General features: G+C 43.8%; 1 protein-coding gene across 12 annotated transcripts in view; it reads left to right on the top strand.

Moving 5' to 3' along the window:
- The window catches only part of PKD2L1 (polycystin 2 like 1, transient receptor potential cation channel), a 57,610-nt gene that overhangs the window by 31,970 nt on the left and 7,447 nt on the right, over nt 1–18,193 (top strand). For all 12 annotated transcript variants that reach the window (XR_008492075.2, XR_008492074.1, XR_008492076.1 and 9 more), the window contains 5 exons: nt 14,098–14,225; nt 14,994–15,247; nt 16,190–16,414; nt 16,585–16,813; nt 17,496–17,666. Coding sequence is in view for 8 of the 12 variants with exons in the window: in XM_054436911.2 (XP_054292886.1) it covers nt 14,098–14,225; nt 14,994–15,247; nt 16,190–16,414; nt 16,585–16,813; nt 17,496–17,666 (1,007 nt within the window). In the remaining 4 variants the exon portion in view is untranslated. The remainder of the gene's footprint in view (nt 1–14,097; nt 14,226–14,993; nt 15,248–16,189; nt 16,415–16,584; nt 16,814–17,495; nt 17,667–18,193) is intronic.

Raw genomic sequence — 18,193 nt, 5'->3', positions numbered from 1 at the left:
AAGGGTCTATTGAGGGTAGATAGATATAACTCAAATAAATAAAAACTGTTTGCACTCCTCAAAATGTTGAGGGTAGACCCAGTAACTCCAGAGAGAATCGATTATTGGCATTGGATGAACATATGGTTCGGTCATGGTGTTGATTATCCTGTAATCCTCACAGAATCTTATTGATCCAGGTAGCTTATACTGCACAATTAGAGGTAACAGCCAGGACTTCTCTATAGTAAAATCACTCATTACCAACTCTATTAACTTAGTTACCGCTCCCTTATCATTTGTTAAGACAGTGCATGAAACTGGCAATCCAATTGGGGTGACCCCATATATATGTAATCACTAGGTTTTTCCTGCCTGGTTTCCCATCTTTTCTGGGTCCATATGTTCAAAGACTCCAGCTTGGGCACCTTTTAACAAGGGCCACTCTTCTCATGCTTCCTTGGTTTCTAGCACTAAATACATTTTTTTGGTTCAGCTAGATTTAGGCAGCAAAAAGTCTCCGGGTCTCGGCACCAGTATACTCTCTGTAGCTTTAGTTTTTCCAAAATGACCAGTCTCTGGGAGATCTTGAGCAAAATAGCTCAAAGAAGCACAGTAAGAGCAAGTGCAACTGTTCCTCTGTAACCTTCTACAGGAGCGTGTGGAATTACCGCTGCCTCATCAGCCAGAAAAATCCCTATACTAAGACAGGCCTTTTATGTTTTACTACAGTTGGTGTCTTCAGCTCTTTTGAAACAGTGTGCCCTCCTTTGCAGAGACCATAGCTGCAGAAATCTTCCCTTATCTCTTGTGACATTAACTGAAGTTCATGCTATGTCTCCAGGTTTCTGGGCCACACAGAAGCAATGCTATCTAGGGTGCAGTATTTTTCCAGGGTGACTCTAGAGAAGAAGACTTCGTCTTCCTCAGGACTGTTGACTTCCTGGTTTGATTGCTGTCTTCGTAAACTCTTTATGCAGTTCTGAAACCACATGAGAATTTACAAGCCATTGGCTAAAGCCATACTGAATCCGTAAGAATCAATTGCTTTGCTCTCCCTTGATTCTGCATTCAGAATGGAATAGAACAGGGAAGTTCCACCAGCCTCCTTGTTTGATTGCTTTATGCCCTGTCCTCTACTCCTATCTCCAGTCTTCTAGGTATCTGATTTCAGTATTCCATCCCCTGAGGGAATCTATTATATTGATTCAGCATGGACAAGTATCTATAGGTCTATTCTTCCAGCTGGGCTAAGATCTCAGAGCTACTAGAAACTTCAGGGGAATCACTAACAGGATCTTGGATTCATTTCCATTTTTCCAGATAATCATCCTCAGTCTGATTGTTTTTCCTTCAACAGCAACTCATAAAACATTTGGGCTCTGAATCTAATTTCCCAAGAAGAAACTGGCCATGTGTCATAAGTTCTCTAGAACAAGAATCTTCTGAACCTAAGCCCTAAAAAGCTTAATAATGCTCATAGACTTCGTTACTGAAGCAGATGTGAGTGAATCTAGTTCTCTCAGTTTTAGTCTCTGTAGACACATTGATATGAAATGCATGGTTTCAACAACCTTCAGTGCATACCCTGAGGATATAACCCTTCCCTCGTTTCCAGGTTCCTACTTTCCTCTGCCTACTCTCTGTCTTAAGACACATGAACTATTTGGAATCCAACTTGGAATGACCCAATAACATTCACCAGAATATGTGATGGGATAGCAGCAAAGATAATGGAAGGAGGAATTGCCCAAGAGGAGTGACTGTCAGGGGAGGGATTGGGGGTGGAAGACATCCCCAGATTTCTAGAGGAGCACTTAATGCTTCTCTTCAGAGCTATCCAGCTTAGAAAGGAGCAGTTGACTTTTGAGTGTCAAAAAAAGTGTATATATAATAGTTCCTTTATGTGTTCGACTAGTACAGACACATAAAGGAACTATGTACACTTGCTGGCAGATGCACCCCAGCCCTCTGATATTCTTTGTCAACAAGTTGAGGGAAGGAATCCCATTCCTTCCTAGGGAGAGTGTTGTTGGAAAAGGACAACAGTGTTCCATCACATATCACATATTAGGGGCAGGGAAGAAGCTCAGTAGCATACGATGGCCTATATGGAAATCACCTGGGAAAGGAGACGTACAAAGTTTCCGACTGAAGTCAGCACTGGTGATTTCTTACTGCTGTGAGCTGGGCAGGTCTTCCAGCAGTTCAAAAGAAAGCACAAGAATATTCAGTCTCTACTGTAAACATAGGAGTGGATAAAATTTGGTTATTACCCAAGCTCATGATGTTAATGATTAATAATAATTATTAGTCATACTTCTTCAATAACAATACATTTATGCCCCACCTATGTCTAAAAGGGATCAGAGCTTATGTTAAAAAGTGCAGAACAGTAAAATATAGCCTGTTAGAACTACAATTAAAAACGACTTAGCAAAACAAGTGGGAAAAGGTTAGAAGAGGAAAAAAACGTGTACCAGAACACTCAAGATTAAACAAGAGTACTGCAAATGATAACAAACCTGAGGTTCCTAGTGGCCAAAGCAAAGAAGAAAACACAAATAGGTTTCATAGTTCTCATTGCTGAGTAAGAAAAAAGCACACCAGTTAATAAGGAGGTGCTAACTCTGGGAACAATTGGCCTTGTTGGTTTTTATATAAGGAGCATGGAATATCACAAAGGATAAAAGTAATGTTAAAAATTGGAGCTTCTGGCCGGGCACGGTGGCTCACGCCTGTAATCCTAGCACTTTGGGAGGCCAAGGAGGGCAGATTACCTGAGCTCAGGAGTTTGAGACCAGCCTGGGCAACATGAAACCTGGGCAACACGAAATGTGAAACCCTGTCTCTACTAGAAATACAAAAAATTAGTTGGGAGGAATGGCCCATGCCTGTAGTCCCAGCTCCTTGGGAGGCTGAGGCAGGAGAATTGCTTGAACCTGGGAGGTGGAGGCTGCAATGAGCCGAGATTGCGCCACTGCACTCCAGCCTGGGCGACAGAGTGAGACTCTGTCTCCAAAAAAATAAAAAATAAAAATTGGAGCTACTTTTCATTCGACTCTTTTTTATATCTGCCTTCCTTAAAATTCGTATTAAATACTCATTTTATAAGGGCAATTTTAGGAGTGAGAAGTATGTGTGTGTGTGCGTGTGTGCCTGCACACATGTATAAATGTATGTGTGTGTATATAATATACATTTTTCATGGTATTTTAGAGATCTTGCTTTACCCAGAAATAAACCTTGAAGAGCCTGGGGACTTAATGATAGGCATGTTTTTAGAATATCATCATCAGTTGACTTGCTCAGCAAGCCCCTTTTAATATCGGATAAGAATGTATTTTAATGAATGTAGGCTTTGGCATCCATTGCCCTCTTTTTGCTTTTTGTTGTTGTTGTTGTTGTTGTTGTTGTTTGTTTGTTGTTTGAGACAGAGTCTTGTTCTGTCACCCCGACTGGAGTGTGGTGGCACGTACACAGCTCATTGCAGCCTCAGCCTCCTGGGCTCAAGCACCCTCCTGCCTCAGCCTCCCCGAATAGCTGGGGCTACAGATGTGTGCCACCACATCCAGCTAATTTTTTCTCTTTTTGTAGAAATGGGGTCTCACCCTGTTGCCCAGGGTGGTCTTGAACTCCTGTACTCAAGCAATCCTCCCTCCTTGGCCTCCCAAATTTCTGAGATTACAGGTGTGAGACACGGCGCTGGGCTCGCTGCCCTCTTTTCTAGCTCTCTTTTCCTCAGAAATAGTGCAACCTTTTTGGAAATGCTATGGTTGCCATATAAGTAAGGACTATGTTACAATGAAGGACAACCCAACGAAAACTGGCTTAAACCATAATGGGATTTATTGTCTGGGTAATGGGATTTATTGCAGGATTCAGGGCTGATCAAGCTAGTGGCTTAATAACATTGTCAAGGATCTGTCTGTTTCTATTACTCAGTTTTGCCAGGGGCACAATCAGTTTCCTCCTAAGGCTGACTCTTCTGGGGCTTTCTCATTCACATCTAGTAGAAAAGAGAAGATCCCCAAAGGTTCAAGAAATCTCTCTTTATGACTCCTTGACCTGAAATGGGTTACAAGGTCATCCCTGAACCTGTAATTGTGCTAAGGGAGGAGTCTTTGCAGATTTGCTCTGGCCTGAACTGCTTGTCCAAGTCCTATAGCCAGGGTTAGATTCAGCTTCTGCCAACATATGTGAGATGATCTGGAGAGGTGTGATACCTCAGATAAAATCATGGTATTAGCCAAGAGAGGAGGGAACAGATCTTAATGAGGCAATAGCAAAGTCAGTACAGCATCCAGCACCTGGAAACTTCAGCCTATAACTTGGAAACAGACGAAAATTTTTTTAATGATTTTATAATTTTTATATTGTTTTACTATTATTATAGTATAAGAATATCCATGAGAATGAAAAGAAAGAAAATCCAGCTATTAAACCACTGGTTTTTAAACAGTCAGTTTTTCCTTCAAGTTTTTACACTTAGTGTTTTTAAAATAATTTTCATTGTATGGATACAATCATTGTATGGATACAGTTTTGCATTGTTTTTGTTACTATTTCGATGGCTGTATCATATTCCATCAAGTGACTCAGTGATCTCATAATTTACTTAATAATTGTCTCTGTAAGATTTTTAGGTTGTTTGCAATTTTTTTTGACTTTATAAATAACCCAGGTATCATTTTTGTGCATGTGACTTTTTCCTTCCTTGGGACTTATCTGTGTCAGAATATGGTTCCTGATACAGATTTAGATACTGTTATTCATTTTACACCAGAATGGAGCTTCTTTCAAGACGGTGATCTTTTGAGTTTAACAAGTGCTTTTGCAATTCACCTTCAGACTCAGATATTAAACTCTTAAAACAGAGTTTGCTTATAACGACATCTTATAGACTTGCACAATCCTAACTATTTGGAAGGAATTTTGAAAGGAGAGTCAGAATCCTTAATCAGAAAGATTTAGGGTGTTAGGGTGATAGCATGATATATTAGTGTAGTGTAGAATAGTGGTTAAATCACGGCTTTTGGAGTAAGGCAGACTTGAGTTTGAATCCAAGTTATATTAATACTTGCTTGCTATATTATCTTTTGACAAGTTATTTAACACCATTCTTGGGCCTGGCGCAGTGGCTCATGCCTGTAATCCCAGCACTTTGGGAGGCCAAGGCGGGTGGATCACCTGAGGTCAGGAGTTCGAGACTAGCCTGGTCAACATGGTGAAGCCCCATCTCTACTAAAAATACAAAAATTAGCCGGGTGTAGTGGTGCATGCCTGTAATCCTAGCTACTTGGGAGGCTGAGGCAGGAGAATTGCTTGAACCCAGGAGGCAGAGGTTGCAGTGAGTCGAGATGGTGTCATTGCACTCCAGCCAGGGCAACAAGAGAGAGACTCCATCTCAAGAAAAAAAAAAAAAAAAAAAAAAGCAACATTCTAAATCTGAGTTATCTGTATAAAATGGAGACGGTAATTCCTATTTTATTGGTATTTTTCAGGATCCTGGGAGAAAATGTATATAAAGCCTGGTGAATAATGTATCAATAATGGTGGTGGTTGTTATTATTGAGCAATTGTGAATTTGATCTGAGGACAAGATTAAGAAGCATGATATAGTGTGTGCAGAAGAATTTAATTTCTGTCCAAGAAAAAAAAAATCAGATACTCTCTATATTTGAAACCCACCTAGTCTCTGAAACCCCTTTGCATATTCTCATGTGGTTATCATCCAGTCTCCAAAGATTTCCTGGAATGAGCTCATTTCTGCCTCAAAATTGTAGTGATGTACTGGCATTTGACATACTGAGTCAAATCCTGACTCATTCCACCCTCTGGTCTAGTGTCACCTTATGAAATACAAAGGGCAATTCCACTCTTTCGCTGTATCTTACAGAAAGGAGCTGGGAAGGCCAGCCTTAGAACCCCCTCCATGTGAGTCTCAGATGATCCTCAGCTGACAGTCCTTTGCTGACACTCCCAGTGGTGAAAATGATGTTTGTGAAGTGGCCCATTTCATAATTGAAAGCACTAGTGGTGAAGAAGGACTGTCTTTTATGTAGCTAAAGTTTCTCCCCTATAACTTTTTATTTTTATTTTTTGAGGCAGGGTCTCACTCTGTTGCCCAGGTTGGAATGCAGTGTCACAATCACTGCTTACTGCAACCTCAACCTCCAGGGCTCAAGCGATCCTCCCACCTTAGCCTCCCAAGTAGCTGGGATCACAGGTGCCCACCACCATGCCTGGCTAATTTTAAAATTTTTTTGTAGAGACAAGGTCTCCCAGTTTTGCCCATGCTGCTCTGTGAATTCCCGGGCCCAAGTGATCCTCAAGCCTTGGCCTCCTAAAGTTTTGGGATGAGCCACTGGACCTGGCCACCCTCTGTAACATCTATCTCTTGGGATAATTCTGGGAGTGATACACAATTGGTCTACTATGGAGGCAGACAGATTTGCATTTTAATCCTGGCTCCATTAGTTGTTTTCCTTGGGCAAGTTACTTAAACTCTCCAAAACTGGAAAGCATGGATAATATTGGCACCCACCGCATAAGGCTACAGTAGGATTAAATGAAATAAGCATGTCAAGCACTTAACACAGGACACATAATAGGTGTTTTGAGGCAATAGGTGTCTAGTCTTGTCCTTTCTCCTGATTTGGAGAAAGGTGATGATGAAATGGATATGTTGAGCCTCTGTCAGATTTGGAAATCTTTGAACCAGGTGTTCCAGTTAAACAGGCTGATTCTTGACTGTAGAGTCAAACTACGATACTTATTACCTGAAGAGAATAGAAACCAGTGGGGATGTAGGGGGAGGGAAACACCAGGAAAGATCATCAAGTTTTTTGGGTTTTTTTTTCTTTCTTTCTCTCTCTCTCTTTCTTTTCTTTTTTTCTTTTTTCTTTTTTTTTTGACAGGGTCTCACTCTCTCGCCCAGGCTGGAGGGCAGTGGCACAATCATGACTTACTGCAGCCTTGATCTCCTAAGGCTCGGGTGATCTTCACGCCTCAGTCCCCCAAGTAGCTGGGACTACAGGTGTGTGCCAACACACCCAATTTTTGTATTTTCAATAGAGAAAGAATTTCGCCATGTTGCCCGGGCTGGTGTCGAACTCCTGTCTCAAGTAGTCCACTCGCCTTGGCCTCTCAAAGTGCTGGGATTACAGGCGTGAGCCATTGCGCCCGACCCATCAAGTTGTTTTCAGTTTTCTTCTGCAATAATGCACCCGAGGCATGTGATCCCCTTACATGACTACCGGTGGTTCACATGGGCAGTGAACTCAGTGATTTTCCCCTGGAGTGGGAAGCAGGTGTCCTAAGTGTTCTGTGTAGTTTGTAAAAGCATCTTGCAATCCCTGGGAAGTTCTGAGAGCCCTCTGGAAGCTTTTTTCTCTTTTCTACTCTTTATCTTGAGAATCATCAAAATAGACACTGGGAAACCCACTGCCTTCTTGACATTTCTATAGAAGACAAGTAGGACTGATTGCTTGTCTGATTGCAACAGGTCAAGGCAGCAGTTCTCAAAGCGTGGTCCCATGACCATGAGTATCACTTTGGAACTTATTAGAAATGCAAATTGTTGAGCCCCACCTAAACCTATAACAATCCATGTTTTTTAGGGGTTGGTTTGTTTTTGTTTTTGTTTTTTGAGATGATCTTGGCTCACTGCAGCCTTGACCTCTCATCTCTCACCAAGTAGCTGGGACCCCAGGTGCACACCACCATGCCCGGCTAATTTATGTATTTTTTTTTGTAGAAACAGGATCTTGCCATGTTGCCCAGGCTGGTATCGAACTCCTGGACTCAAGTGATCTACCCGCGTCAGCCTCTCAAAGTGCTGGGATTACAAGAGTGAGCCCTGTACTTGGCCAGCAATTTGTGTTTTAACAAGCCTTCCAGGTGATTCTGATGCGTGCTAAAGTTTGCTTATCATCAGTGGGTTAAGAAAAGGGGAGAAAGACACAGGAGCCAAATCATCACCCCATGAACAACCCTGGGCTTCCTCTGCCCTGCTTTTAGATTCAGATTCCTGCAGTCTCCATGCCTGATGCCCATCTGATGCTCTCGATGGATGACTTATTAGAGAGATTGAGTTCTGCCAGCACCATTTCTACCCTCACGCTGTGGAGGGAGGGGTTCCTGGTAAACTGTGCTTGCTTGCTAGGTCAATCAAGGACTGGCTTTATTTCTCTTACCCAAGACTTGTATGAATGTATTGTTCTCTTTGGACTAAGGAATATTCCAGCCTCTTTCCAACATTTACTAAATATATGTTGTCCTTGACTATTTTGATGACATTGCTGTGATGGGTCAAATATGGAGTAATAATGCTTTACTCAGTTTGAAATTGATTCACTTGGCCGGGTGTGGTGGTGCACGCCTGTAATCCCAGCACTTTGGGAGGCCAAGGCAGGTGGATCATTTGAGGTCAGGAGTTTGAGACCAGCCTGGTCAACATGGTGAAACCCCTGTCTCTACTGAAAATACAAAAAATTAGCCAGGTGTGGTGCCAGGCGCCCGTAATCCCAGCTACTCGGGAGCCTGAGGCAGGAGAATAGCTTGAACCTGGGAGGCAGAGGTTGCAGTGAGCTGAGATCACGCCACTGCACTCCAGCCTGGGTGACAGTGCGAGACTCCATCTCAAAAAAAAAAAAAAAAAAAAAAAAGAAAAGAAAATGATTCACTTATTTCATTTCTACCCTTTATTATAGTATTATAGTTATTTTTAATTTTTCCACTGTTGGTTCAGCCAACAAACACTTATTGGGAAGCCACTCAACTACTTGTTGAGTTGCCTAAAAGGTATTATATTCCCAGTTTTACAGATGAGAAAGCTGAGACTCAGAGCCCAAGTCTATACTATAAGTGGCAGAGCTGGGATTTGAACCTAGATCTGTCTGGCTGCAGTGCTCATGCTCATTCTGCTACATCAAGTTCATTCTGGGACATGTCTTCCTCAATAGAACTTTTTAAGGATAGAAACCATGACACTGCTGGTCATGGTGGCTCATGCCTATGACTCCAACACTTTGTGAGGCTAACAGCGGAGGACAGCTTGAGTCCAGGAGTTCAGGACCAGCCTGGGCAACATAGTGAGACCTTGTCTCTACAAAAAATAAAAAAAGGGGTGGCATGCACTTGTGGTCCCAGCTACTCAGGAGGCTCAGATGGGAGGATCACTTGACCCCCAGGAGGTTGAGGCTGCAGTGAGCTATGATAGTGCCACCCCACTCCAGCCTGGGCAACACAGCAAAACCCTGTCTCAAAAAAAGGAAAAGAAAAGATAAAGATAAAAGAAACCGTGACACCTAGCAAGGTATTTTATACATTGTAGAATTTGAATCATGTTTGTTTAATGAATATAAAATGTGTTTTTAGAATAATTCAGGTTGATAGGCTGATAATATGGGCTACTAACTATGAACATCAGAGGTATTAGAAATACTTAGTTTGGGTTTCATAAAATGGTGGGAAAGTACCCCTCATCTCATGGGATGGAGTACAAAATTCACAGATGTAAGAATTAATGAGAGAGAAAGAGTGTTTGTATGGGGAAAGAGTGCTGAATAGGTACTAAACCAAATTTAGATTCTAATTTAGAAAATTTTTAAGGTTGCTTCTTGGTCTTTTCTGTACCTATGCACTTCAATTTAAAAAGTTACAAATAGCGAATACTGAATTTCTGCCTGTCAATAGGCATTTTACCAGGTGAAGCCATTTTTCTCAGAAGACGTAATATTTACTGCCTTGTATAATAATCAGAGATATTATGCATCCATGAATAGTTGACAGGCCATTCAGAGCAATGTTAATTCTCCGAATTGGAAAAGAGGAAAAGCTGTAGCAACGAGTACCACCTAGTGGCCACTCAGAAGATGTGACAATTTAGCCAACCTACTTCATTAGGAAAGGTTCAGCTTGCTATCAGTTGTAACTGCGATGGACTTCCGCACACAGAAGTTTGATTTCCAGCGGGACCCCATTTTCCAGATCCAGAAAAATTGAGTCCAAATAACTAATGACAAGTAATCACAGATTTGAGTTAGAAGTAAAGCCATATCTTGGACTTAACAGTGTGGAATGGGGAAATGTGAATAATAATGTTTCCTTCTTTGCCGTTTTTACCCCCCTGAAAAAGTATAATGTTAGTGCCCAATCTGTGATCATTCCCCTTCCAGATGAGGAAGTGGGAGAAAATATGGCCCAAGATCTGAAAAGGAAAATTCTTAAAGGGAATTGCTCACAAGAGGCTGACAAATTCTACTTTTAAAATGTTTGATGTGGGCTTGGCGCGGTGGCTCACGCCTGTAATCCCAGCACTTTGGGAGGCCGAGGCAGGCGGATCACCTGAGGTCGGGGGTTCGAGACCAACATGGAGAAACCCCATCTCTACTAAAAATATAAAATTAGCCGGGCATCGTGCTGCATGCCTGTAATCCCAGCTACTCGGTAGGCTGAGGCAGGAGAATTGCTTGAACCCAGGAGGTGGAGGTTGCAGTGAGCCGAGATCATGCCATTGCACTGCAGCCTGGACAACAAGAGTGAAACTCCGTCTCAAAAAAAAAAAAAAATGTTTAATGTAATTATGGACTTACAGAAAATTTGCAAGAAAAAGACAAAGAATTCTTGATACACTGCTTGTATTTCACTCAGTTTTCCCATATGTGAACATGTTACCATGCTTGCTTCTCCTTTCTCATTCTCTCTCTTTCCCCCATCCTCCACACATGTGCATGCACACACACACACACACACACACGTTTGAGAGTAAATTATAGACATAATGCCCTTTTGTTCCTAAATACTTCAATATGTATTTTCTAAAAAACAAAGATATTCTCTTATCAAAGTCAGAAATTTATCAGCAATCCAGTACTATCATCTAATGAACAGACCTTATTACAATTTCACCAATTATTCCACTAACAGCCTTTATAGCAAAAGGAAAAAAATTATGGTCCAGGATTAGCTTTCAATTTTTTCTTTTTTTACTTTAGAACATTTACATCAAGTCAAATTTCTTTAGTCTCATTTAACTTGGAACAATTTTTTTTCTTTTGAGACAGAGTCTCACTTTGTCACCCAGTGGTGTGATCTTGGCTCATTGCAACCTCTGCCTCCTGGGCTTAAGTGATCCTCCTGCCTCAGCCTCCCAAGTAGCTGGGACTACAGGCATGCAACACCATGCCCGGGTAATTTTTGCATCTTTTTTTTTGTAGAGATGAGGTTTGGCTATATTGCCCAGGCTAGTCTCGAACTCCTGAGCTCAAGTGATCCGCCCACCTCCACCACCCATAGTGCTAGGATTACAGGTGTGAGCTACCGCACCTGGCCAAACCTGGAGCAATTCTTTAGTTTTTCTTTGCCTTTTATTACCTGGCCAAAAAACCTGAGTAACAAAATAAATAATAAATTATAACCCATAGGGAAAAAAAGCTGCCAAGAATCCATAGGTTCTAATTGATGTGTGTGTGTGTGTGTGTGTGTGTGTGTGTGTGTGTGTGTGTGTGTGTATACATATATATTCATGAATACATGAATTAGGAATAAGGGAAAGCTCTTCTGAAGAGAATGTCAACTAGTAAATGGAGAAGGAATTGTGGAATTTTAAAAAAACGCCATTTGAGGCCAGTGCAGTAGTTCACGCTTATAATCCCAGCACTTTGGGGGGCCAAAGTGGGTGGATCACCTGAAGTCAGGAGTTGAAGACCAGCCTGACCAACATGGAGAAACCCCGTCTCTACTAAAAATACAAAATTAGCTGAGCGTGGTGGTGCATGCCTGTAATCCCAGCTACTTGGGAGGCTGAGGCAGGAGAATCACTTGAACCCAGGAGGCAGAGTGTTGCGGGAAGTCAGGGACCCCGAACGGAGGGACCTGCTGAAGCCGTGACAGAAGAACATAAATTGTGAAGATTTCATGGACATTTATCACTTCCCCAATCAATACCCTTATAATTTCCTATGCCTGTCGTTACTTTAATCTCTTAATCCCATCATCTTTGTAAACTGAGGATGTATGTTGCCTCAGGACCCTGCGATGTTTGCGTTAACTGCACAAATTGTTCGTAAAGCATGTGTGTTTGAACAATACAAAATCTGGGCACCTTGAGAACAGGATAACAGTGATTTTCGGGGAACAAGGGAGATAACCTTAAAGTCTGGCTGCCGGTGGGCTGGGCAGGACGGAGCCATATTTCTCTTATTACCAAAAACGGGTAAGATAAATATCGCTGAATTCTTTCCCCAGTAAGGAATATTAATAATTAACAGCCCTGTGAAAAGAATGCATTCCCGGGAGGGCCTCTAAAATGGCCACTCTGGGGATGTCTGCCTTATGCAGCTGCAGATAATGGATGAAACATGCCCTGGCCACCTGCAGCGCCCCCAGGCTTGCTAGGATTAGGAAATTCCAGGCTGGCAAATCCTAGTCAGACTGGTTCTCTGCTCTTGAACCCTGTTAAGATGTTTATTAACGACAATGCATGCACAGAGGGACGTGGAAGTTCATTAGTGATTCTAGTTTCGCCCTGACCTTGTGATCTTACATTGACCTGCCATGTGATCTTTTGTCGCCCTTGAAGCATGTGATCTCTGTGAGCCACACCCTATTCGTACACTCCCTCCCCTTTGAAAATTGCTAATAAAAACTTGCTGGTTTTACGGCTCAGGGGGCATCACGAAACCTGCTGACATGTGACGTCTCCCCCGGACACTCAGCTTTAAAATTTCTCCCTTTTGTACTCTTTCCCTTTATTTCTCAGACCAGCCGACACTTGGGGAAATAGAAAAGAACCTACGTTGAATTATCGGGGGCAGGATCCCCTGATAGCGGAGGTTGCGGTGAGCCGAGATCGTGCCATTGCACTCCAGCCTGGGCAACAAGAGTGAAAAAAAATCACCACTTGACAATGTTAGTAATAATCAGGCAAAAATCATCAAGGGATGCTAAAAGTAGCATTCACTCATGACAAGTGAAAGTGAATGATTGATGAGTAACAGAATATTTACACAGTTTGAAAGGGTCTCCCCACAAAAACACGTATTAATTACAAAAAGAAAAACAGTAATTTTACGTTGAAGAAACTGGCAGACACTACCTTAACAAAAGATTAAAGTTAATCTCACTAGTAATGAGATGAACAGGCAATATGTAGTTCCTGATATCATGCACTGAGAAAGACACAGTATCACTTCTATGGTATCCCTCCCAAAAATGCATAACCTGAATTTAAAAATAAGAAAACAGACTAACTTAAATTGAAGGACAATCTATTAAATAAATGACTTATACTTTTAGAATCCTGCTTTGTAAACAAAACTTAGAGCTCCCTACAGCCCTACCGGCACATGGGACTGGATGGTTGTGTTAGGGTGCATGAGGGAGATCAAGTTCTTCAGGGTAAAGGCCAGGTCTTTTTTTTTTTTTTTTTTTTTAATTTAACTTGCACACAATGTGTGCACAGGGAGAATCACAGGGTGATTGCTCCTAGGTCTTTTTTGATCTGGGAACACTGAGTTGCTCTCTCAGGAGATGACTGTGCCCATCTGATCATACTAGTCATGCCAGGGACAAAGGTGCTGTGCCTACCTGTCACTCCCATGGCTACAGCCACTGACACCAGGGGCCATGAGACCACATCTCTATTGTAAGGTGTTTGGCGAAGGCCTTGAACTCTAGAGGGAGTACTCTAGACTTTGGGGGCACTTTCCAAAAGGCATCACTACCTTTTGGAAGCAGACAAAAGGAATCACTACACAGTGCAGAAGGCAGAAATATCTTCGCTCTGGGGAGTAAGAACTGGGAAGTTAAGCTGGTTCAGGAAAAGAAAAATGTATTCTCATAATGACAATGTAAGAGACAACTACTGAGTGGAGTTCAGTCTTTCTGAGGTGGGTTGGAAGAAGAGGAGGAGATATTGTAGCTACAACCCTTCCCTAATGCATTTCCTGGCTTCCTCATGCCACCATTAGGCTCCTAACCAAGTCTACGAGATGGGTCCAGATGGGGGATGGGCTTCCATCTTGGAAGCATCTCTGGCTCCAGGGCAATGGGCTTTCCTGTCTCCTCTGGGGGAATGGTGAGAAGAACACAGCCTCTTGGGTTGTTTTCTAGTGACCTATGGAATGACAAGCTCCAGTGCTTACTACTACACCAAAGTGATGTCTGAGCTCTTCTTACATACTCCATCAGACACTGGAGTCTCCTTTCAGGCCATCAGCAGCATGGCAGACTTCTGGGATGTGAGTATAAGATCTTTTCTACCCCTCCCCTCTCATTCTCAATGGCCTGAGGCCACAGGTCAGACAATGCATCAGACCTTATGCTGGGAAATCAGATCAGTCAGGGATCATACTGGGTCAAAGAGCCAGGCTGAATTAATGGGTTAGGCTAGAGTTCAGGTGGAGGTGGGTAAGGGATTAATACAGCAATCAGGGAATTAACCCAGGAGTTAGATTAGTATCGGGAGTCAGAGGTAAGGCTGAACTTCAAAACGAATTTTAAATAAAGAGTAGGGCCACTTCAGTTCAGACTCTGGTCAAGGTTCATTGGTCAATGGAGGAGTTTTAAAAAGCAGGCCGGGCACGGTGGCTCACACTTGTAATCCCAGTACTTTAGGAGGCTGTGGCAGGCAAATTACCTGAGGTCAGTTGTTCAAGACCAGCCTGGACAACATGGTGAAACCCTGTCTCTACTAAAAATACAAAAATTAGCTGGGCGTAGTGATGCATGCCTGAAATCCCAGCTACTCAGGAGGCTGAGGCAGGAGAATCGCTTGAACCTGGGAGGCAGAGATTGTGGTGAGCTGAGATTGTGCCACTGCACTCCAGCCTGGGTGACAAAGTGAGACTCTGTCCCTAAAATAATAATAATAATAATAATGATAATAACAATCTTTTAAAAAGCAGTCTGGAGACAAGCTGGGGAGTCAGAGGATGAGGGCAAAGGTCATCCTAAAGGTAGGGGATCAGGAGGAGGCTGGGTAAGGTTCAAGCCAGCTTGTGGTTCAGTTTGCCCAGGGCCCACTACTGGACAGTTTGTATTGGACCAAATGGTACAACAACCAGAGCTTGGGCCATGGCTCCCACTCCTTCATCTACTATGAGAACATGCTGCTGGGGGTTCCGAGGCTGCGGCAGCTAAAGGTCCGCAATGACTCCTGTGTGGTGCATGAAGACTTCCGGGAGGACATTCTGAGCTGCTATGATGTCTACTCTCCAGACAAAGAAGAACAACTCCCCTTTGGGCCCCTCAATGGCACAGCGTGAGTGAGCCTGTCCTACCAATATCACAGGGCTTGCCCCTGTAAACCTGACATCATCCCAAGGTCTGAGAACCACTTCCACTGAGGCTTAAAGAGCCTCGAGAACACTTCAGGGGACTTCAGGGGGCATCTCCCTGAATCCCAGCTGTGACTGTTTGGGGACCTTGGTCTGTGTCACTCAGGAACAGAGGAGGTAGGTTAGCAAACACAGCCATAGCCTCCAGACTTGTTCCCACACACAGGTCGCAACCACACTTGTCCTATCTTGCATGTAGTCCTTCCAGGGAAAGCTTCCCTTCTTGCCTAGAAGTTGGTTAGGGGTATACAGAACGGGTGAAATTGAAGAGCCCAACCCTTGAGATTGATACGTGAAGCAGCAAGGGGTCAAGGATGGATGACAAATTAGGGAAGAAGGGGGAAAGGGTGGACACGACAGAAGAGGGAGGAAATAAGCACCCAGGGTAGAAAGTTTAGTGGATAGAATGGAGAAACATGGGGTGAAGGAGCCTGATGTGCAATCACAGAGCTGGAGGATCTTTTCCTCCTGGTCCAGGTGCTTCCCTTATGGGGACTATTCACGGTGGGCCAAAAGTGGGGCTTGGCTTTGTCATCCAAATCTTTGAGTGACATAGTGAAAAATCAGATTTACATTTGAGTTTCAGTTCTGTCATTTATAGCTGGATTATCTCGGTAACCTCTTTCATAGTTTCCTCTTCTGCAAAATGTGGATAATATTCACTCTCCCTTCTCAAAAGGTTGTTAGTATCAAACAGAATAATAAATGATACACTATATATGTATATATCACATATCTCATACACACACACACACACACACACGCACACAATATGTAAACCTGTAAAGCCCAGACAATGATAAAGCATTGTCATTGCCTTGGGAGATGAACTTTTGGGCTGGCTCAGCTGGCATTTTCTGTGGCAGGTGGACATACCACTCGCAGGATGAGTTGGGGGGCTCCTCCCACTGGGGCAGGCTCACAAGCTACAGCGGAGGTGGCTACTACCTGGACCTTCCAGGATCCCGACAGGGTAGTGCAGAGGCTCTCCGGGACCTTCAGGAGGGACTGTGGCTGGACAGGGGCACTCGGGTGGTGTTCATCGACTTCTCAGTCTACAATGCCAATATCAATCTTTTCTGTGTCCTGAGGTGAGCCCCCTTTCCCTACTTTATCACCCTGTCCATGGCTCCTGGTTCCCGTCTCTTGTGCATGAGACCCTTCCCTAAACTCATACCCTGTGGTGGGGGTGGAGAGGAGAGGAAGTGGGAGGAGCTGTCCCAGCCCAGGCTCCACTAGACATCTCCCCCTCCCCCTGTAGGCTGGTGGTGGAGTTTCCAGCTACAGGAGGTGCCATCCCCTCCTGGCAAATCCGCACAGTCAAGCTGATCCGCTATGTCAGCAACTGGGACTTCTTTATCGTTGGCTGTGAGGTCATCTTCTGCGTCTTCATCTTCTACTATGTGGTGGAAGAGATCCTGGAGCTCCACATTCACCGGCTTCGCTACCTCAGCAGCATCTGGAACATACTGGACCTGGTGGTCATCTTGGTGAGGGACAGATATCTAGGACTTGGGACATTCTGGGGTGAGGAGGGGGTTCCACCCTAATAGGGGCTCCAGGTTCTTCCTTTTGGAGCCCTAAGCCCTCCTTCTGACTTTTGGTCAAATCATCGTTTAACAGCTCCCTAAGTGAGAGGGAGATGTTCCCCTCTCTCAGCCCCTGGGAAACCCTGTCTCTCACATCTCCTCTCCTCCTCACCTGTCATCTGAGCCCTGCTTTTTTTTTTTTAATGTACTATATTCTGCCCCTCTCTTGTCTTTTGTCTTTATGAACCGTTCTGTGGAAACCCATGCCTTTTGTCTTCTATTCAAATATTCTGCCCCTTCTTCTTCATCTCCCTCCTATTAACAAGACAAATTCAATTCCTGACCAAAGCTTGGAAGTGGTGGGAGTGGAAGGAAATGACTGGTTCCAGTTCCCTACAGCCCTTTACAATCTATACATTAATATTTACCACTGTCCCCAATGCCTTCTCTTGGGCTTTGGAACACTTAAGATGCTCCCCAGTCATCCTACCCAGTTCCATTTGAAACTGAGTGAACAAGTCAGCAAGGAAGGCTTTTTTCCCACCTGTCTTACCTACCCTGGCTCTCCCTTGGGGCCTCATCTTGGAACTTCCCTTGAGATCCCCTTGCCTTCTCTGACACCCCCATGATCCCTGTGTGACAGCTCTCCATTGTGGCTGTGGGCTTCCACATATTCCGAACCCTCGAGGTGAATCGGCTCATGGGGAAGCTCCTGCAGCAGCCAAATACGTATGCAGACTTTGAGTTCCTCGCCTTCTGTCAGACACAATACAACAACATGAATGCTGTCAACCTCTTCTTCGCCTGGATCAAGGTACCTGGGATTCCCACACCCAGCTTTGCTTCAAGGCACACTCATTCTCCCTTCTTTTTTTTTTTTTTTTTTTTTGAGATGGAGTCTCGCTCTTGCCCAGGCTGGAGTGAAGTGGGGCGATCTCGGCTTACTGCAACCTCCACCTCCTGAGTTCAAGTGATTCTCCTGCCTCAGCCTCCTGAGTAGATGGGACTACAGGCACCCACCACCACGCCTGGCTAATTTTTGTATTTTTTGTGGAGACGGGGTTTCACCATGTTGGCCAGGCTGGTCTCGAACTCCTGACCTCAGGTGATCTGCCTACCTCAGCTTCTCAAAGTGCTAGGATTATATGCATGAGCCACCGCCCCTGACTTTTTTTTTTTTTTTTTTTTTTGAGACGAAGTCTCACTCTGTTGTCTGGCTGGAGTACAATGGCACGATCTCAGCTCACTGCAACCTCTGCCTCCCGGGTTGAAGCGATTCTCCTGCCTCAGCCTCCTGAGTAGCTGGGATTACAGGCATGCACCACCACACCCAGCTAACTT

Source organism: Pongo pygmaeus, chromosome 8 (genome assembly GCF_028885625.2).
Source record: "Pongo pygmaeus isolate AG05252 chromosome 8, NHGRI_mPonPyg2-v2.0_pri, whole genome shotgun sequence".
Lineage (NCBI taxonomy): Eukaryota > Metazoa > Chordata > Mammalia > Primates > Hominidae > Pongo > Pongo pygmaeus.
This window is presented reverse-complemented; position numbering and strand designations above follow the sequence as displayed.